This window comes from Lethenteron reissneri, chromosome 62 (genome assembly GCF_015708825.2).
Source record: "Lethenteron reissneri isolate LAM-NWPU_2019-01 chromosome 62, ASM1570882v1, whole genome shotgun sequence".
In the NCBI taxonomy this organism is placed as follows: Eukaryota; Metazoa; Chordata; class Hyperoartia; order Petromyzontiformes; family Petromyzontidae; genus Lethenteron; species Lethenteron reissneri.
In genome coordinates this window covers 2,550,050-2,571,897 of record NC_083840.1, presented here as the reverse complement: position 1 = coordinate 2,571,897, position 21,848 = coordinate 2,550,050, and the positions used below count along the sequence as shown (strand labels likewise).

Sequence of the window (21,848 nt, the reverse complement as noted above, 5' to 3'; positions counted from 1 at the left end):
TTCGCTTCAAAGCAACACTAAGTCTGTAGCTCTCCGAACGGTTAAAATTATTTTAATTTCTCTCAGTTTCGATAGATTCTCTAATTAGTCTTGGCCAGTAGTAACTAGTTTTGCACATAACTTCAACATTAGCAAAATTAATTGAGTGTCCTTGTTGGCATGCGTGTTCTGCCACTACTGGCAGTTCTATTTGGGAGTATTTCATATTTATTTTGTGTTCTTTTAGTCTCGTGCTGATCATTCGTCCTGTTTGCCCAACATAGCATTTGCCACAAGTGCAATTAATGGTGGTGGTGGGTTTAACGACACATTTATATATTTACGCCATCTAACCCAAAAACTTGTATTATGGATGATATTGGTCATCAAAGTCTACGTGTTAAACTGTTCTCCTCCTGTTTTGCAGAGTGCGTGAGTGAGTTGGAGAGTGTCAGAGTGAGGTGGAGAGTGTGAGAATGAGTGGGTTGGGTGTGTGTGAGTGGTCGGGTGTGGTGCTGGCCACCCACTCCCTCATGTGCAGTACCCAGCCTTCATAGGTACTTGCTAACAGCACTTGCCACAACAGTCTGTTGAGGCTATACGGGGGATCCTTGTCTTGCCTTTGTGTGCGAGTAAGTGTGTGAGAGATTGGGTGGGTGTGTGAGTGTGTAATTTACGACCAGCTCTGGCAAGACGGTGATGATTTGCTGCTGTGTGGTCTAGTCTAGGGCACTCCAGTGTCAGCTGTCCCTGTGTGGCACAAGGCTATCATCACAAAGGAAGGCACCGCCGCTGTGATTCACAAACACAGCCTACGGTATTTTCTCAGTAGGGGGCGATGTTGCAGTGTGTGATCCCACATTGAGTGATTTGCAATGTCACATTGGCCTGACGGCAAGAACTTTCCTGAGTTTAAGTCCCAACTCAGGAGTCTGATGATTTGCTGCTGTGTGGAGTCTGTACGTTCTTCTCCTGTTCTCCATGGGTTTCCACCCGGTTATCTGGTTTTGCTGCCACAGCACACACTCGCATTGTAACTGGCAAACAAACGCCAAACAAATATTCGAATTTGCTGATAGGAAATTACACTGCCGATCAATACCAATACCTGCAATTCGCCACTAAGTGACGGTGACGTCACCACGGTGCCTGTGCCAGGCCAGGTGCACGTTGAGGCCACGTGAAATGTCGAAGGCTCGCTTCTGACAGGAGCTCATGGAACAGACCCAGGTGCCATGGGTTAGCTGACTGAGATGACTGGTAGATGCACGGGCTGTACTGTTATCACACATAGCAGCAGCATGCCTTTTCAAACATGCATTTCGATTATTTGGATTGTTTGCTGCTGTGGGTTTCCACATAGTAGGCCACGTTGTTGAGCTATCATTTTGTAATGATGTCGATTCTGAAAACTAAGTTAATACCTAAGTGGGCTTTACCTGGTAGGATATTTATTTTTCAGTGATTTGTTTACTTTTCCTATATTTTGCATTCCTGCCCTGTTTTTGTATTGCGTTTGTTGTCGTAACTTTCTGCCCCCGTGCCCCTACTGGACTATCCATGAAGAAAAGCTTCATAGCTCATGATCCGATTCCTCTCCGGTATGGATACATATTCTGATGATTGCGATTCTAGAGTCTTGAGACCTTGCAAGGCTCTGCTGACGACACAGCGGCCGAATGTTCCCATGGACTTGAGTGGGGGCCCTCGCTGCCCCTCCACAATGGGGAAGTACGTCACTGCCGTTCCGTGGTGATTGGGGGAGGCTGGAGGATTTGAACCCCGCTTTCACATGCTGTGCTTAGTCACCGCTCTTGCAGAGGGCATTCGAATTATCTTACCGGGCCACCTGGTCACGTCCACTAAGTCATATGTGCAATAGATTAAGAGGAGGGCCCCACTCCCCCCTAATGGGCTTAACATTGTTTTTGTCACCAGCAGGTCGCCCTGGTTAACACTGCTCGGGTGTGTTGGTGTGTATGCGTGTCAACCGTAGGAGCAACAATAATAATTTACCCCGCGTCGCTTACGGCGGATGTTTATAAAGATCCCCGCAATGGAGGGCCATCGTGTTCGCAAAAATTCGAAAAATTCTCCGTTGGAGCATGCTGCACGAACACATCCCATCACAAATCTCGGACGATGCCTCGAACCGCAATTTAAATCGGTGCGGGGACGGGGAGTCGGGGTCATGACCCTGGTGGATAATGAGTAATCGTGGCCCGGTCCTGATCTGCTGATGCCTTTATTAATCGCTCATTATCATAAGCCACGCATTACCCTACTGCGTTCCCAGAAGGCCCGTCCCCCTTGCCGTCCCTCCGCGCTCCAAAGTGCTTTGCTGTCTGTGATTAAAACATTTCACCTGGAGAGTTCACCCCCACCCTCCCCCCCCCCCACCCAACCCCCTACCGCAAGCTTGTGCAGGGACCTTGATTGACACGCTCTCACATGTGTGGAGCGAACGTGCGACGATAACACTTGTGTGTGTGCGCACGCGCAGAAAAGTTTTTAAGGAGGGACCCTGCCAAGTTTTGAAGTTGGGGACACACGCTGTGGTGGTGGTTGCTGTGGTTGTGGTTGCTGCCACTGCTGCTGCCGCTGCTGCCGCTGTGTGTGATCCCATTTCCGTTGTTTACAAGTTATTTTTTATTTCGGCATTGGGATGTCTTTTTGGACCCAGTTCTGCAGAGTGTGGCGTTTGTATATTCTCCCCCTGTTCTGCAGAGTGAAAGTGTCTGCTTCTCTATGATCTCAATTGAGTGATTTGCAAGGTACATTTGGAGGAGGAAACCGTAGAATCCCAGGGGAAACCCACAAAGAACACGGTGGGGGGGGGGGGGGGGGCAATCTACATGCAGAAAGGCCCCTTCTCACTGTGAGGAGGCGCCAGCATCGCCACTGCAACGCCACCACTGCCATCTCCTGAATTCTCTGGTCGCCGATTCCCGGCCTGCACGGAAGGGAGCCGTGCTTCCGTGCGCCGACCCTCACTGCTCGTTACGACGGTGGAACGATTCACTCGTGGAGGGGACTCCTGATGAGCTCCCGCCAGGGACTGTTACCTCCCTTCCCGGTGTGGGGGTGTAGGGGCCCCCCATCTCAATCCCCTCCCCAGTAGCTTAGAGCGGTCGCCCTCGGAGGGGTGGGCCAGGCTTTCTGTACACGGCCGCTGCCGAGCACAGGCCCAAAGGCCCCAAACGTCGCGATCGCTCTCAGGAGAGTGCTGCATTGCCACGGTGAGCTAGAAAGACTCCGCGTACGCAATGAAGTATCACTCCACTGGCTGAAAACCACTCCGTTTGGATCACATCACACGGCTACAGAATCATCATCGCCCCCCCCCCCCCCCCCGCTGCGAACAAAAATTGGCAGGACCCTCCTGAAAGAGGCATGCTGAGTCTCAGCGAGGCTTTGCTGGGTAAACGAGCGTCTGATAAACAACAACAATGCTTAACACGGAGGCTTACGCGACCAATATCATCCATAATAGAGGTTTTCTGGGTTAGATTGTGTAAATATATAAATGCGCCGCTAAAACCCGCCACCACCCGACACAGCCAACTTAGTAAGTGTTGTCACGTCAACAGAACATGCCAATTCGTCACTAGTACAGCACTAATCGGTGTATTTCAGAGCCAAGCCACAATATTTACAATCTGAGTACGACGTTTCGTCAGTAATTACAACTAGCTTCATCAGGCGACAGCCAGATTTGTGGAGAAGTCCACCTGTTTCGTTCCTTATATAGAGGCGTAGATGTGGTGACCACGCTTCTGCGCTCTTGCGCAAAGTGGGGGGGTGGATTAACGAGTCAACTTACATTTTATGCTCTTAACAGGAGCGGTGCGGCACATAGCTGTCCTGTCTGTCGTTTTAATTGACGCTGTGTTTGGGATGCTAGGGCCACTCTCTCATCGGCACGGTGATCGGGTGGCACCGGAGCGGTGATTGGCTGGCACCGGGGCGGCGATCGGGTGTCACCGGGGCCGTTGTCTCGTTGTGTTGGCTACGTTGTAGCCACGTAGTGCTGTGTACTTCCCTCTGGAGTGAGCGGTCCCTGTGAGGAATGGCCCCATGAGGAGTGGTTCCTGGTCCCTATGAGGAGCAGTCTCCGTAAGGAGGACTGTGACCCGGTCTCCATGAGGAGTGATACCCTGGGTCCCGTGAAGATGGCTGTGGCCTGGAGCCTGTGCCGCTGGCTCAGAGGCGGTGAGGGCCGCACCTGCAGGGAGCGCCGGCGCCCAGCGTATGCCCCCGAAGCCAGGGGTTATCCCCTCGACTGCGTGCCTCCAGCGCCTCCTCACAGCAAGAAGGGACCTGGGTTCGATTCCCGACTCGGGCACCTTTCTGCGTGGAGTCTGTACAGTCTGTTCTCTGATAACACCGTGGTCGTTATGGAAAAATCGCGTTATAATAAGTAATATATAATAGTATAGGGATAAAGGACAGTCCGCAATAATGCGTGAGATGTGTAACACAGCCCGAAGAAAAACTGAGGCTCGGAAAAGTCTGGAAGCATCCAGCAGCATCCCAACGCCTCGTGTGATGATGCTGCGCCAAGCCAGCCATACAACTGTTTATTCCTACTCAAGGGACGTACTCCCTTTCACTCGATCAATTCGCATTCCGTGTTATACATTTTTTTCCCTAATACATTCATCGCGTTATATCCAATTTACGTTAAGAAAACAAGCGGTATTATAGGAGCACAGGTTGTATGTTCTCCCCCCATTCTGCAGATTACGAGCCTGTATGGGTCTCTGTGGGTCTCTCTGTGTCTCTATGGGTTTACTACACGGGCCGTAGTTAGGGTTGCATTGACCACAAATCGCACTCCTTGTGGCTTTTTATTTTTTAGTTTTTTTTTCCCGTGGATCTTACATCGGTGGCGAGTCGCCCCCTCGTGGACTTGTGTGGCATCGCTGCTGAGTTACCCAACGCGACTCTGTACGACACCAAATCAGTCAGGGCTGGTGGCAACTATCTGGCCTGCTATATAGGAGGCCCTGGGTTCGATCCCGACCCTGAAGCCTGCTGTATATTTGGATAAAATAATAAATGAAATAATAGCATACGACGTTTCTATTGCAACACAAACAATCATCATCAGGTATAATGAAATAGCGACATAAAATCTAACCAGAAAACTATAGACAGACATATAAGCAGACAGATATCACCAGGATACATAGAGCGAGCAACACAGGTACAGAGAGGGGTGATCGTCTCTGTGGGGTGGCCTTAAATAGACAGAGGAGGGCGGAGGCAGCGAGAGGGAGGGGTTAGAGACAACATTTACATGTCAATGAGTACGAAGAGACGCGTAGAGAAGTGAGCAGGCTTAGAGGGAGAAAGAAACACACTAAATTAAATAACCTAGCAAAGTATCGAAATGTTATGTAAAACGACACAGAGAGTCGGTCAACACACAATTAACGCATAGCCTGGTCGATTACGTATTTCAAAGATTGCTAAGTTAGAATTTAAGTGTGAAAATTTCAAAGAAAGACAAAACATAAAAACAAGAGGAACGGAGACACACAGACAGAGCAGAACCTAAGAACGACAAAAAACGAGTGTATACAGAAAAAATTACACTAAATATACAGGCAGAGAGAGAGAACAAAAAACCCAGAGAGAGAGAAAAAAGGTAAACTTGGAACTTCCCCGTAGAAGTGGTTCAATCTTAATTTTGAACCACTTCTACGGGGAAGTTCCAAGTTTACCTTTTTTTCTCTCTCTCTGGGTTTTTTGTTCTCTCTCTCTGCCTGTATATTTAGTGTAATTTTTTCTGTATACACTCGTTTTTTGTCGTTCTTAGGTTCTGCTCTGTCTGTGTGTCTCCGTTCCTCTTGTTTTTATGTTTTGTCTTTCTTTGAAATTTTCACACTTAAATTCTAACTTAGCAATCTTTGAAATACGTAATCGACCAGGCTATGCGTTAATTGTGTGTTGACCGACTCTCTGTGTCGTTTTACATAACATTTCGATACTTTGCTAGGTTATTTAATTTTAGTGTGTTTCTTTCTCCCTCTAAGCCTGCTCACTTCTCTACGCGTCTCTTCGTACTCATTGACATGTAAATTTTGTCTCTAACCCCTCCCTCTCGCTGCCTCCGCCCCCCTCTGTCTACTTAAGGCCACCCCACAGAGACGATCACCCCTCTCTGTACCTGTGTTGCCCGCTGTGTGTATCTTGGTGATATCTGTCTGCTTATATGTCTGTCTATAGTTTTCTGGTTAGATTTTATGTCGCTATTTCATTATACCTGATGATGATTGCTTGTGTTGCAATCGAAACGTCGTATGCTATTATTTAATTTATTATTTTATCTTTATACGTGACTTTACCGAAAGAAACAAAGAATAATTCCTGCAGTCACGAAAGCTCCAAAATTAAGATTGTATATTTGGAGTTTGCGGTGTCTCTCTCCCTGTGGTCACGTGGATGTTTCTCGGGTCCTCCGGTTTTTCCCTCCACATTTATAAACGTGCGTTTAAGAGTATTTGGCTGTTATCTACATGATGATGAGCCACTTTGTCGAGCTATCACTTGTGGCCAGGTCGTTTCTTAAAAAAGAGATATACAGCTGAGCGGGGCCTTACCTGGTAAAATAAAAAAAATATTTTTGTTTAGTTTCTGAGAGTGCACAATTCCTGCAGCATTGGTTTAACACAAGCAAAAACTTCCGAACTATGCAGTACATCCCTCAAGTAGGGTCTGCTGATGGGACACTGAATCTCGACACCCAGTCAAGAGCGAGTGTGATTGGTTGGCATTCTTAAGCCCCCCCACCGCCCCCCCCCCCGTCTCCCACCGCCCCCCCCACCACCTCTGCCCCTCCACCTCCAGCAGCCTTTTGTGGTCATGCAGATGGTGGCGACACTCACGGACAGGGAGTGAGGTAGAGGGAGGGGGTGCAGGGAGTGTGGTAGAGAGAGGGGGGGGGGGTGCTGGGAGTGGAGCAGGCTGGGAGGTGAGTGTAAAGAAGGTTGCGCGGGGGAGGTGAGTGGGGAGGGTAGGGGAAGGGTTGGGTCAAGTTTGACGCAGGTGGCGTCGTCTTCTGCTGCTGCTGCTGCTGTGTTTGGCGCACAGCCCCAGTCCGGCTGCATATGCTGGTGGAGTCCTGGAGCGCGAATCTGTGAATCTGAGCGTGAGTCTGTGAATCTGAGCGTGAGTCTGTGAGTTTGAGCGTGAGTCTGTGAATCTGAGCGCGAGTCTCTGAGTTGTTGGACTCGCGACCGGCGTGACTCGTGACTGCTCCTGCCACAGATGCAACGCTCCTCATGGATCTGCCTTTACGTCCATAGCTGTGTGCCGGCAAGCATGCGAGTGGGTGACTGAGTGAGTGAGTTAGCGGGCAAGTGGGTGACTGAGTTAGTGGGCGAGTGAATGTGTGAACGAACGGGTGAGTGAATGTATGGTTGAGCAGGCGAGCGAGTTGTCGGGCCAGTGAGCGGGAAGCGAGTGAGTGGTTGAGCGCGTGAGTGAGCGAGTGGGTGGGTGAGCGAACTGCCGGATGTATCGGCCGAGCCTCGCCACGTTCCTGTGCTCCGCGTCTGGCCCGGCGTGGCCCGTCCCTCGCCTGCCACTCTGGCACGCGGCCTCCAGCGGTGAGCGCCCCGGGGCAACGCGCCGCACCACACTGCACTGCACCACACCGCACTACACTGAACCACATTGCAATACACCCTACCACACCACACCACACTGCACCTCATTGCACCTCACTTCAATTCACTGCACCACATCAAACCACACTGCAGCACATTGCACCATACCACATTGCAACACATTGCATCATACCACACTGCTCCACACTGAAATACATTGCACCACACTGCACCACACTGCCCAACTCTACCTACACTACCCCAACCAACACGACCCATACGGAGCATTTGGCTGGGTCTCCACACTCTATCACACGCTCACACAACACACATGCTCTCACACACACACGCTGTCACACACACACTCACCCTCTCACACACACTCACCCTCTCACACACACTCACGCTCTCACACACACACTCACCCTCTCACACACACTCATGCTCTCACACACACACTCATGCTCTCACACACACACGCTTTCACCCATACACACACACGCTCTCACACACTCTGCAGAACAAGTAGAGAACACACAAACTTCATACAGGGAAGGTGCCCGAGTTGGGAACTGAACCCCAGGCCCCTTCTTGCTGTGCCGCGTGGGCGCCATCGCATCGTGAGGAGTGCCTCTACGTTCATTAGCAGACATTTGTCGCTCCACTGCTGCATGAGGCCATGCTTCCTCGCGCCATGCAGCGTGCACGGTGGTGCAGGGGGGCGACGGGGCCGGTTCAGCTGTCACTCGCCACGTGGTTGCTTCGGGCAGTCATCAGTGATGTGCGCCTGGTCGTTTGCACCTCGCTGCTTTTCCAGTTTGATGGAGGGGTCCGGGATCGTTCCGCTTACGGAGGCCATATCACCACAGGTTCTTTCTCCTCCACCACGCGTTGTTGTTGTTGGGACGCGGTCGATCAGAGCGGTCCCTACTGACATCTTCGAGTCAGGTTTCTCTAAACCGTCTCACCGGAGCCCCGCTCATACGTCGTAGTAATAATAATAACAACAATAATTAAACAGTCAAACTTTATTGAGTGTGTGCGACGGAGTACCGCAGCCGGAGTGTTTCCATGAGCATCTATGAAAACCAGACTTAACGTGTGTACTGCGGTAATACCTAGTTTATGTAAGGCTTTGTGTCTGTCACTCAATAGCTACTGACAGTGTAACGATTCGTGCGCCAGGAAACGTTTTAAAAATGTAACTCTTAGCTGGTGAAATTTCGATTTAAAGCTTTCGTGACTGCAGGGATTCATCTTCTTGGTTCTTTCGGTAAAGTCACGTAGAAGGGAAATAATAAAATAATAAAAATAATACGTGACTTTACCGAAAGAACCAAGAAGATCTCAGCTGGTGCTCGCCGAATGCAGCGTTATGATAATTAGGTCACACTCATGACGCATGCAAAGTGCTTGCCACAACTGAATCACAATACCTCGCTGATCTCTTTAAGGAGCATAAACCATCACACACACAACAATAACAACAACCGCCATTCGCCGCTAAGTGGCGGTGATGTCACCACGACGCTTGTGCCAGGCTATGTGCACCTTGAGGCCACGTGAAGTGTCGAACGCCCGCTGGCAGGAGGTCACGAGGCAGACCCGGGTGCCACGGGTCGACTGACACACGTACACGCACCCACACACACACACTTCTTTTGGCTGGCCATCGAGCAAAGATAGTCACCGCATTGCGCTTCTGCAGCCGTCTGGAACTCTCTTTCCTTCCAATATTAGGAAGCCCCTGGAGCTACACACTTTTAAATCATCATCTAGATTGACAAACTCATTTCTCTGTAACTGCTTTTTGTGTTCAGTTTGTACTTCCCCAGCAGCTACGCATGGTGCGAAAGAAGTTCAACATACATGGTGTATATAGTGGCAAAGTGTAGTGATTAGCGCTGCACTGTGCAATGAATCCAGCGACCTGAGTTCGATTGATCAATGGTGGATAAATATTTGAACTGGACCTGGGCCTCCCCTAGATCGACTCAGCCTCAAATGAGTACCTGGTGCGATTTGTAAACATCGCCAGGAGGGAGACAAAAGTTGGCCTGATGCGGTAATGGCCACCCACCCCCCATGTGCCGTGCAGGCCTTCATACGTGCTACTCGCTAACAGCACTTGCCCCAACAGTCTGTTCAAGGCTGTACAGGTGATCTTTGTTGTAGTCGTTAAATCCCGCCATTATTATCATCCACTCTGTTTCTCGCCAGTCTATCTCTCCACGTTCCATGAAGAAGGCCCATTGCCTAGAACGACGCCCATCATGCCATCTTACGCTCGGTGTTATTTAGGGATTTGTTGGTCTTTGCGTGATGTGTGGGCAGATGTGAACGCTGTGCCCCTCTGGTGGGCAAGCTGCCACCGCTGGGTCACAGACGGTGACTCACGTGGCCGTGTAACACGTGTCTGTTGAGCACGAGGCCAGGGACAAACAACACCTTTACCAGAGTTGTAATAGGTGAGAGTGTGTAACGTGTTTCCTGAGTTAAGCGAGGTTATTGTTGTGAGAGATGATGGTTATTGTGAGAGATGATGACTGGAGGAGAGGGGAATTCCAGAGTGGAGCAGTGCTAGGGAGTAAGGAGAAAGGGAATTGAGGGGTGGGGTGACCTGCAGTATGGCGAGTGAGTGAGTGGGTGGGTGAGTGAGTGGGTGGGTGAGTGATAGGGTGAGTGAGTGGGTTGGTGAGTGAGTGATAGGGTGAGTGAGCGAGTGAGCAGGTGGGTGGGTGGGTGAATGAGTGACGGGGTAAGCAAGTGCATTACTGGGTTAGTGAGTGAGTTGTGACCTGCAGTGTGGTGGTGGTGATGACACGATATCAATTTTTTATTATTGTTAATCAGTGCCTGTTAACCGAGTCCTCAACATCGGTGGAGTGATCAACAAGCGAAGTTCACGGGAACAGTAACCATGGTAGTAGCTGCAAAAGAGCGACAAGGTGGTGACTGACCATCGCTGAGCGGGTGACTGGAGTGAATTGCTGAGCGCTGGGTCCTGCAACAGACAGGTGATTATATTAAGCGGACGGTGCTCTGTGCATTGACTGGTGAAGTCTTGGCTACGTGCGCCAAGGCGGGTGGTTATTGCGATCACAATGCTAGTTTACCCAGGAGTCTCAAGACTCTTTTTCCACAGGAAGATCGTGCCATAGAGATACATTAAAGTCAAATGATAGGAGTGTGACTGTGGCCATGCAACCCAACAGAGTAAACCAGTGTGCAGTCTGCGCTCATTCAACGGAGGAGGAGGAACAACAAAACTCTACGAATTCTCTCTCTCTGCTGAAGCCCTCTCGTGGCCAGCAGCAGACCCCCGACACTGGCCAAAAGCTCCTGAGCTCATTGCTGCTGCTGTCATCGTGAGCAAGAACAAAATCGAACAGCAGCAGCAGCAACATCGCCCCCTCAACTGCTAAACTACCACAGACAGTGTATCGTGTGAACCCCAGCGGTTGGCACCTTCCTCTGCGCGATGATCGCCCGGCGCTATAAGAACGACCGCGCCAATACCACAACGTTCCAGATTGTTATTGTTGTGATTCGCAGCCAATTCTATGAAGCGGCGAGCACAAACCATCACTCTTTGGTTCTTTCGGTAAAGTCACGTAGAAAATAAAATAAAATGAATAATAGAATACGACGTTTGTCTTGGTGTGTGTCTCGCTCGGTGTGTCTCTCTCTGCATGTGTGTCTGCCTATGTTGTTTCCGTGTCTGTGTTTCATCATTCATTCTTACCTAATGGTTGCTTGTGTTGCAATCGAAACGTCGTATTCTATTATTAATAAATTTTATTTTCTACGTGACTTTACCAAAAGAACCAAAGAGTAATTCCTGCAGTCACGAAAGCTTCTAATCTAGCACAAACCATCACTTTCAAGTTCTAATAGATAAGAGTGGAACGTATGTCTTGAATTGAGCGAGGTTATTGACTGTGAGAGCTTGGGAGCGGAAGAGATAGGATGACGTGATGATGATGGGACTAGGAGGGAATACCAGAGTGGATCAGTGTGAGAGAAGAAGTAGAGAAGTGTGGTGTATGGGTGAGTGAGTGCGTGGGTGGGTGAGTGAATGAGTGAGTGAATGAGTGAGTCCACAAGTAGTTGTGTCCTGCAGTGTTGCGTGTGAGTGGGTGGGTGGGTAAGTGGGTTAATGAGTAGGTTGTCGTGACCTGCAGTGATAGTGGTGGTGGATGAGATGAAGTAGTGTCTGGTAAACCGACTCCTCAACATGGGTGGAGAAATCAATGAGTGAAGTTCATGGGAACTTTGACCACGGTAGTAGCTAGAGAAGAGTGACAAGGAGGCAACGGACTGCCAGGGGGCGAGTGACTGCAGTGAACCGTCGAGTGCCAGATCATCAGTCACCTAATTTAGTGTAGAGCGTTCGCTGTGTCTGAGTTGCCTTGTAGGTCATGGAGCCTGCGTCCCCCCTGTGTCTTCAGCCCAAGCAGCTTCATTATGGCCGGATAGAGGGGGCTAAATGTGTGTGGCACGGGCTAGAGACAAGATGGAATTGATGCGGTACACAAGGATGTGGAGCTGAGTGAACTTGCTGAAGACTGGTGCCAGTGGTGTCAAGGTCGGCTTCTGTGCAGGAGGCTCGTGACGGACGCTACTGGGCAGTCGGAGGCAGTCGCCCTCCAACAACAGCAGAAGGGCAGAGGAGCGACACTCAAAACGACGAGCAGAGTGCCAGTGCGGCTAAAACGCAGCGATTTTGCGCAGTGGGTGAGCACAGGTGGTGCATCTGCCAGTCGTCTCAGTCAGTCTCAATCCATGGCACCTGGGTCTGTCCCGTGACCTTCCAGCAGCGAGCCTTTCACACTTCACGTGGCCTCAAAGTGCCGTGGTAATGTCACGCGTGGCGCAGTCAGTCTTTACAATGAACGCATGATCCGGAATTCAGTTTCCAGCCACATATTCTTGGTTCTTTCGGTAAAGTCACGTAAATAGAAAACCAAAAATCTAAAATAAAAGCTAAAAACCCACGACGTTTCGATCGCAACACAAGCTTCTTCATCAGGCGGAGAGAAAAGGTTTTTTTTTTCTATTTACGTGACTTTACCGAAAGAACCAAGAATATGAATTCCTGTAGTCACGAAAGTTTTGAAGTCTAAATTTTCCAGCCACAGTCAACATCAGTGGCAAGCACTGTCAGGACTGGCCCTGGTGTGTTAATCATGAGAACTGGGTCGGACTAGAACCCATACCTAACAGAGAGGGCTCATGCCTACGAATGTTCGGCAGTTCGTGAGCCTGGCTCAAGCAAGCTGCTAGGATACGAAATGTCGAGGCCGGTACTGATTTTTCGATGATACTGAACAAATGCTGCCGAAAGAATTTACTTCCAGAAGGCTGTGGGGTGACAAAGGCGGCCGGGGCATGGTGCTGGCCACCCACCTCCTCGTGTGCCGTCCCGGGCTTCATAGGTGCTGTTACTCACTAACAGCATTTGCCCCGATGGTCTGTTCAGGCTATAGGGGGGATGGGGGAGGAGATCTTTGTGTATGTATGTATGTATGTGCGTGCGCGTGCATATGCACACGTGCGCGCATTTATGAATGCAGTCTTCCATCTGGTGTGATGTGTCCCTGCATGTTTAGCTGCCAAACCGGCCTGACCGGGGCGATGCCGACCAGGTGAGTGAGTGACTGCACACGGGCCCCAGACGGAACGCAGAGGGGCCTGGGAGGGCCCTGCACTTCTCGTCACCGGGTCTCGTAACTCGCGTGTATAAGGAGCGGTGGCGCCGTGAATAGCACGCTGCGCTAGGAGCCCAGCGACACGAGTTGTATTCCCACTCACGAGCACCTTCGGTGACGACGATAATCTTAACCGCTTTGGACATGAGTGTGGTTGGCTATGTGAGAAAGACGTTCAACATACATACAAACATACATTCCCTAGGTCGACTCCTGAAATGAGTACCTGGTATGTGAGTCTGAGTCTTTATGTGAATCTATGGGCCTCTGTGTGAATCTCTAGATTTTCGTTATCTTCCCTGTACGGCTGCCGATGATGCAGACCCAACGGCTGTAACTTTACATTCAAGTGGTTGATGAGCCAGATGTTTGCGTCAGGAGCAGCAGAGTTGGTGATCATCACTGGGATGAGGCCTCCTCCTCCGTGTTTGTGAATCGGGGACTGCGTCGACGTTGCATGTCCTGTGGCTCTGTTCTGCCGGGTGACTGCAATCTCCGCACACTGCCCATAAAGTTATACATTTTTCATTCGTGCATCATCATTGAGTCTGCATCTGCTGCTGATGCCATGGTTTGGGGTGCCACGGTGGCGAGTTAACTACCTCCACTGATATACAGGAGGGCATGGGTTCGACCCCGACCCTGACGCCTGCTGTATATTTGGAGTTTACGTGTCTCTCTCTGTGGTCGCGTGGATTTTTCCCCGGGTCCTCCGGTTTTACCCTCCACATTTAGAATCAACATCACGCGTTTTTGGTATTTTGGCTGCAATACATTTCCACGTGTATGTCTATGGGTCTCTGTATCCCCAGTGGTCTCGATTGCTCTCTATCTATCTCTCGTAGTCTCTCTGGGTCTCTGTGTAAGTGTCTTCTTCGTGACTATGGCAATTTGTTCAGGAGTCGTCATCTCCAGCAAAACGCCGTTCTGACAAAATTGTCATCGTTTTACATTGGGGCTCTCGATGTCGCTCCTGTGGTGGTGAAATGTTAACCACTTCTCCTGGAATATAGGAGGTCGTGGTTTCAATCCCGACCCTGACGCCTGTATATTTGGAGTTTGCATGATCTCCCCGTGGTCGTGTGGATTTTTTTCCAGGTCCTCCGTTTTTTTCCCTTCGCATTTAGAATCAATATCACGCGTTTAGCGTATTTGGCTGCTATAAATGTCCACATGAAAAGCCACTTTGTCAAGCTATCATTGATGGCCAGGTCGCTTCTGAAAAAAAGCTACATAGTTCAGTGGAGCCTTACCTGGTAAACATTTTTGTTTGTTGAGTTTCTGGGAGTGCATAATTCCTGCAGCATTGGTTCAGCATAAGCGAAAACCTCCGAACTATGCAGTACATCACTCAAGCAGACTCTGCTGATGAGACAACGAATGTCGACACCCAGTCAAGAGTCTGTGAGCGTTGCTAGAAGCTCAGTGCTGTGTCGCGGACGCTCGAAGCTAGAGACGTGAATGCACCTGCACGCGGTTGCACTGCTGCTGGTGGTGATGTTGTTGTGACGCAACCACGCTTGCGTGTGCGTGTGTGTCAGTCTACCCATGGCACCTGGAACTGTCCCGTGACCTGCCCGCGGGCGTTCGACACTTCACGTTGCCTTCCAGTGCACATAGCCTGGCACAAGCGCCGCGGTGACGTCACTGCCACTCATTGGCGAATGGTAGTTGTGGTTGTTGGTGTGTGTGTGCATGTTAACGACGCCCACGAATACCAGGCCACACTCAAAATCACCCAACTCTCACACACGCACAAAGACAAAGATCCCCCCATTTAGCCTTTAACAGACTGTTATGGCAAGTGCTGTTTAGCGAACACCCATGAAGGCCAGCACGGCACACGAGGGGGTGGGTGGCCAACAGCACGCATTTGTCTCCCAAGTGGCGATGTTTACACAGGTACTCATTTGAGACTAAGTCGACCTAGGGGAGGCCCAGGACCGGTTCAGATAATTGTTGCTGGTGTTGGCCGTGAGCGGGGATCGAACCCGTGTCGCCGGGTTCGTAGCACAGTGCGCTAACCGCTATGCCACCGCTCCCCACTCACACACATGCATACACGCACACACGTGCCTGTGTGTCCCGGGGCACAGACGCACCTTGCGTGCGTGCGTGTGCAATGCATATGCATTCCCATCAGCAAATTAAGTCCTGGCTTGACACGCCCTGCGCTGTTTCACTCGTGTGTGTACGTGTGTGGGTGGGTGTGTGTGGGTGGGTCGGTGTGTGCGAGTGGGTGCGCATATGTGTACGTGTGTGTGTGTGTTAGCACGATCGACTCAGCCTCAAGTGAGTACCTGGTGTGATGTGTACACATCGCCACTGGGGAGACAAAGGCGGCCGGGCGTGGTGTTGGCCACCCACCCCTTCGTGTGCCGTGCAGGCCTTCATAGGTGCTCGCTAACAGCACTTGCCCCTATAGTCTGTTAAGGCTATACAGGGGATCTTTGTCTTTATCTTTGTTAGTATGGTTAGCGTGTCGCAACCCAAGTTCGATTCTCGCTCACAGCCACCAACATCAGTGACGATTATCTGAACCGGTCCTGGGCCTCCCCTAGGTTGACTCAGCCTCAAATTAGTACCTGGTGCGGTGTGTAAACGTCGCCACGAGAGAGACAAAGGTGGCTGGGTGTGGTGTTGACCACCCCCCACTCCCTTATAGGCGTGCCACACCGACCTTAATGATATTCACTAACAGCACTTGCCCCAACAGTCTGTTAAGGGCATATGAGGAATATTTGTGTGTGTGCATGAATATACAATTATTATTATAGTTAACCCAGTAGAGCCTCATGACTCATTTTCAGGATGGTCCTGACAGGTTTTCATTGTAAGGGTGGACAATGCCACTGCTTCTGCTGTGTGTGATTCCACATTGAGCGATTTGCAGGTATTTTTTTCAGCATTGGGGTGTTTTTTTGGTCAATATCAGTTCCGCTGCGAGTGTGTGTTAAGCCATGGGAAGAATCTGGAGAGCCTGGAAGAAACCCACGGAGAACAGGGGGAGAAGTTATAAACGTGCAGAAAGATGCCTGAGTTTTAGAATTAAACCCAGGGCCTTTTCCTGCTCTGAGGCCAATTTAGAAATATGAGATTACAAATTACTCAATGCGCGATCACACACAGCACCAGCAACATCGCCCTCTGCTGCGAAACTACCCCAGACTGCGTCTGTGAATCGCAGCAGTGGTGCCTTCCTGCGTGATGATCACCTTGCGCCACACGGGGACAACTGCCACTGGGGGTACCGTAGACTCGAGCACAGCAGCAATCATCGCCCGCTGCTGCGAAACTACTGCAAGCTGCATCTGTGAATCGCAGCACTGGCGCCTTCCCTTCTGCGTGATCGCCCTACACCCTAGAAAGGATGGCGCCAACACCGCACGTACCAGATTAGTGTTGCTGGGTACTCATCGTGGTCGTTAAAGCCGCATGGTCGTCCGGAGACCCTCGTTTCAGGAGGCTCCCGCTAAGTCTCCGCGGTCATAAATCACGTTTTACATCGAGGTCACTCATGCACCCCGGCATCTCCCAGCGCCGTGTGGCAGGGCGAGGCGTGGTTAGGTGAGGCGTGGTTAGGTGAGGAGTGGTGTGGTGAGGAGGGTGAGACGTGGTGAGGTGTGGTGTGGTGAGGAGTGTGAGACGTGGTGAGACGTGGCGAGGCGTGGTTAGGTAAGGAGTGTGAGACGTGGTGAGGCGTGGTTAGGTGAGAAGTGGTGTGGTGAGGAGTGTGAGACGTGGTGAGGCGTGGTTAGGTGAGAAGTGGTGTGGTGAGGAGTGTGAGACGTGGTGAGGCGTGGTTAGGTGAGAAGTGGTGTGGTGAGGAGTGTGAGACGTGGTGAGGCGTGGTTAGGTGAGGAGTGGTGTGGTGAGGAGTGTGAGACGTGGTGAGGCGTGGTTAGGTGAGGAGTGTGAGGCGTGGGTGAGGCGTGGTTAGGTGAGGAGTGTGAGGCGTGGTGTGGTGAGGAGTGTGAGAAGTGGTGAGGCATGGTGTGGTGAGGAGTGTGAGACGTGGTGAGGAGTGGTGTGGTGAGGAGTGTGAGACGTGGTGAGGCGTGGTTAGGTGAGGAGTGTGAGACGTGGTGAGGCGTGGTTAGGTGAGGAGTGTGAGACGTGGTGAGGCGTGGTTAGGTGAGGAGTGTGAGGCGTGGTGTGGTGAGGAGTGTGAGAAGTGGTGAGGCATGGCGTGGTGAGGAGTGGTGTGGTGAGGAGTGTGAGACGTGGTGAGGCGTGGTGAGGCGTGGTTAGGTGAGGAGTGTGAGGTGTGGTGTGGTGAGGAGTGTGAGAAGTGGTGAGGCATGGTGTGGTGAGGAGTGTGAGACGTGGTGAGGAGTGGTGTGGTGAGGAGTGTGAGACGTGGTGAGGAGTGGTGTGGTGAGGAGTGTGAGGAGTGTGAGAAGTGGTGAAGCATGGTGTGGTGAGGAGTGTGAGACGTGGTGAGGAGTGGTGTGGTGAGGAGTGTGAGACGTGGTGAGGCGTGGGTGAGGCGTGGTTAGGTGAGGAGTGTGAGGCGTGGTGTGGTGAGGAGTGTGAGAAGTGGTGAAGCATGGTGTGGTGAGGAGTGTGAGACGTGGTGAGGAGTGGTGTGGTGAGGAGTGTGAGACGTGGTGCTGCGTGGTCCGGTGTGGTGTGGCACGACGTGATGCAGCTCGGCTTGACGTGGGGCGGCTCATTCTCGGTCAGTGACGGTGAAAGCTGGGACTCTCCGTCGTTCACCTCTGACCTCCGACGACGGGGCCGCAGCCGTGCGCCCGGCACAGATGCCGCGTCGTCGTCGTCGCAACCGTCGTCGTCATCGTTAGCGCGATTACGCGCCGGGCGGCTGACGCGGGCGCGGGGCTGCAGCATCTGTCTCCTGTCAAGCGTGCGGGCGGATGAAGGGACGAGGGGACGCGCAGAGGTCTCTCCTTAGACGGGCCGGACGCGGCCAGGCGCGCTTCGTAAAAGCTCCCCCAGCCGCTCGACGGTGAGCCACGCCGTGTAGGCGTCCGGCCCGCTTGTCCGCGTGCTGCCCGGCGGTCAAAATTCCACATTCCATGGCGAGTTTGTCCATTGGACGACTGCTGCTGATGTCGCAGTTTAACCTGTCCTCGCGTTATTGGTATTGTTGTCATTAGGCCACTTGCTCACCAAGGGGAGCCCTCGCTGAGTCTCAGAGACTCGTTCGTCAGGAGGGTCCTGCCAAGTGTAGGGCGCCACCACGGCGGCTAGGATATCTTAACTCTCTCGCCTGGTATGCAGGAGATCGTGAGTTTCATCCCGACCCTGACACCCGCTGTATATTTGGAGTTTGCGTGTCTCTCTCCCCGTGGTGGTGTGGATATTTTTCCGGGTCCTCAGGGTTTTCCTTCCGCATTTAGCATCAACATCACGCATTTAGAGTATTTAATTGCTGCTATAAATTCCACGTAATTATGATAAGCCGCTTCGTTGAGCTATCATTTGTGATAGCCAGGTTGCTTATGAAAAGAGCTATATAGCTCAGTGGGCCTTAACCTGGTAAAATAATAAAAAACAGTACGTTTAATTGTTGCACAGTCAGAGGGTGATGTTGCTGCTGCTGTGTGTGTGTGATTCCATCTAAGTAATCTGCAAGTCGAATTTCAGAATTCGGATGTGGTTTGCCCAAAATCAGTTAACGCTGCGCATGTGTGTGTGTGTCTAGCTATGAGAGGAAACGAGAGAAGCCAAGAAGAAAATCACGCAGAACAGGGGGAGAGAACATGCAAACTACATTCACAAAGGTCCCCCGCACAGCCTATTGCAGCAAGTGCTGTGAATGAGTCGAACCTGTGAACGGCAGCATGGCACATGAGGGGGGGGTGTGGCCGAAACGACACCCGGCGCGCCTTCGTCTCCCCAATGGCGATATTTTCACACCGCACCAGGTACTCATTTGAGACTGAGTCTACCTAGGGGAGGCCACGGACCTGTTCAGATATTCCTGCTCCCGGGATATTGGCCGTGAGCGGGAATCGAACTCAAGTCGCCGAGTTCATAGCGCAGCGCGCTAACCGCTACACTAGTGGTCCCCATAACCCACGCTCGCACACCCATACTCACCCACACGCAACCACACTCGCACGCACTGTCACATTCATCTGCAGAACAGGAAGGAGCCCGGAGTGGGAGCGACGCGTTGTGGTGTCGGACCCCAATTGAGCGGTTGCCCTGGTGTGGGATCGCTGATTTACACATCACAGAGCCGCTGCGTGCCATGGACACCGTGTCGTTAGCCGTGGCCGCGGGGGGGGGGGGGAGTGGAGGTGGGATGGCCGTGCCACCCCACACCAGACGACCTCGCGTTGCCACACGAATCAGAGGTGGAAGGAAGTGCGATGGGGGGCAGGCGAGCGAGCGACGGGGCGCCTGCCCGATGCATTATGGATTAAACAATTACTAAAGCGTGCTCGCTTGCATAATGCATCCCCGTTTGTAACGGGCTTTCGGCGCGTAATATTTAAATGTGACTCCAGTAAATAAAAGATGGGCTGCGCTGTGCTGAGGTCGATCACGGAGCGAGTGGCAGTGGTGGGGCGGTTCGCCCGGCTCTGGATGGGAGAGGAAGCAGCTGCTAAGTTTTCGGCAGTGCGGAGTGGGAGGGTGAGGGTGGCGATGATTGCTGCTGCGCATTTTTCAATCCATCCAGTAATTGGCGGCGATCACTTCTCACAAGTTCGCAAACTGTGGTTTCGCGTCGCCGGCCGGCTGGCCACATAATGCCCCCCCCCCTCCTACTCATTGCGAGCGACGCCACGAGGAGGCTGAAATTTTCCCCAACTCCGCTGCGTCAACCCGAATGTTGTTCCCGTTTCGCTTGTATCGGTGTCGAACGCTCCTCGTTGTTTCCCCCGATAGGGTTCTGGGTTCCGCTCCCAATTGTTCCTCTCAGTTCCGCTGCCCGGCTCACGATCTCTCTGCCGTGGTTGCTGCCTCACAGTACAGGAACTCTACAACTCTCCAGCGAGCGGCAGTTTTGCTCGTCCCGGCGTGCAAGCGGCCTTGCTTGTTCAGCGGTGGTTTTTCGATTGTCGGCGTTTGCCCACTAGCTTTGTTTTGTCTCGGCTGACGTTCTACTAAATTGTTATTTCCTGGTTGTTCCATCATAACCTTGGGTATTCAATGCCCCTCGGAACCGCCATTGCTGGGGTTCTGACTGCTGCCTCCTGGCGGATTGGCGCTTTTGCCGCTTGTTGTCATTGTTGTCGCTGTTGTCGTTGTCGTCGCAGAGGTCCCGCGGTTTAAATCCGTGCGGGCCGCCCCGGTTAATACTGCGGCGGGGTGCGTCAAACCCTCAAGTGCGCCTGCTACGCCGCTCCGTCTGCTTCGCTCGACGGCGGACGTTTAGCCTTAACGCGGCATCGTTGGAAACGAGCGGTCGGCCATTGTGTGCCGGCGTCGAAGACAGAAAAAAATGAGACCAGAAATTATTCAGTTGGGACGAAGACAAAGTTCCCACCCCTGTAGCCTCAACAGAATGTTTGGGTACAAGAGGGGGTGGGTGGCCAGCGTCACGCTCGGCCACCTTTCCCCAGCGGTGACATTTACTACACACCGCACCATGTACTCACTTGAGGCCGAGTCGACATAGGGGGAGTCCCAGGACCAGTTGAGATAATCGTCACTGGTGTTGGCCGTGAGCAAGAATCAAACTCCGGTCACGAGGTTCGTAGCACAGCGTGCTAACCGCCACACCGCCGCTCCCCACTACACGACCCAGTTGGGATTACATACACACGCACACACACACACGACAGCAATCATCGCCCCCCCTACTAGCAGACTACTGCCCACTCGCAGGCCAGGGTGCCGTCACCTTGTGTGCCACACAGGGACAGCTGCCACTGGGGGGGGAGGCCTCCCTTTCCATCAAATGCATTGAAATGACAACGTGAATGCACGTCATCGCGTGTCATCGCTCCTGAGAGATGCCGCGGTGTGAGGGAGGGCGGCTCCATCACGAACACGGCTCGGATACGCGAGGGAAAAATGGGACGTATTGGCAGTACACCGGTCCGGTATAACACACCAGTCCTCATAAAATAGCCAAAAATCTAAATTTGAATCGGCAAAATCAGTTTTTTCGGTCTTTGATTGGCCCTGTCGCCAAGTTTTACACGATTCGAAGGTTTATTAAGTCTCCTGATACTTGCGAAAAAAGGTCAACATTGACCGTCGATTTGGGTCCGTTGAATCGACGAACCTTCCAACCAAGTCTAGGGTACAAGTGAAATCTCCGGTTCTATTTTCTTCTTGGGTATGGCAGCAACATGTCTGGGAGCTTGATGCCAATGTCAAGGTCTGCTGGCCACGAGGAGAGGTCTTCAGGAGAGAGAGAGTTGCCATCCCACTGTTGAAGGAGCAAAAATGACGAGTGGTTTACTATATGGTCACATAAACTTACAATGCCCATCGACTTTTTAATTCTATTCTCTGCTGCTGCTGCTGCTGCTGCTGCTGCTAGCCACAACGACAGGGCTTGAAGCAGACAGTTGACATCGTTTTGACCACACTGCGTGTTGCTGATCAACATGCAGTG

General features: G+C 51.8%; 1 protein-coding gene across 6 annotated transcripts in view; it reads left to right on the top strand.

The window, feature by feature from the left end:
* LOC133358481 (POU domain, class 2, transcription factor 1-like) overlaps nucleotides 1-21,848 on the top strand; it is a 140,548-nt gene that overhangs the window by 30,206 nt on the left and 88,494 nt on the right. For 2 of the 6 annotated variants that reach the window (XM_061576805.1, XM_061576803.1), the window contains exon 1: nucleotides 7,049-7,595. The exons of 2 other annotated variants lie outside the window; for them this stretch is intronic. In XM_061576805.1, coding sequence (XP_061432789.1) covers nucleotides 7,502-7,595 — 94 coding nt within the window. In that variant the 5' untranslated portion in view covers nucleotides 7,049-7,501. Of the gene's footprint in view, nucleotides 1-7,048; nucleotides 7,596-10,464; nucleotides 10,613-21,848 lie in introns of those variants that run through there. 2 more of the 6 variants (XM_061576806.1, XM_061576808.1) reach the window with 2 other exon arrangements.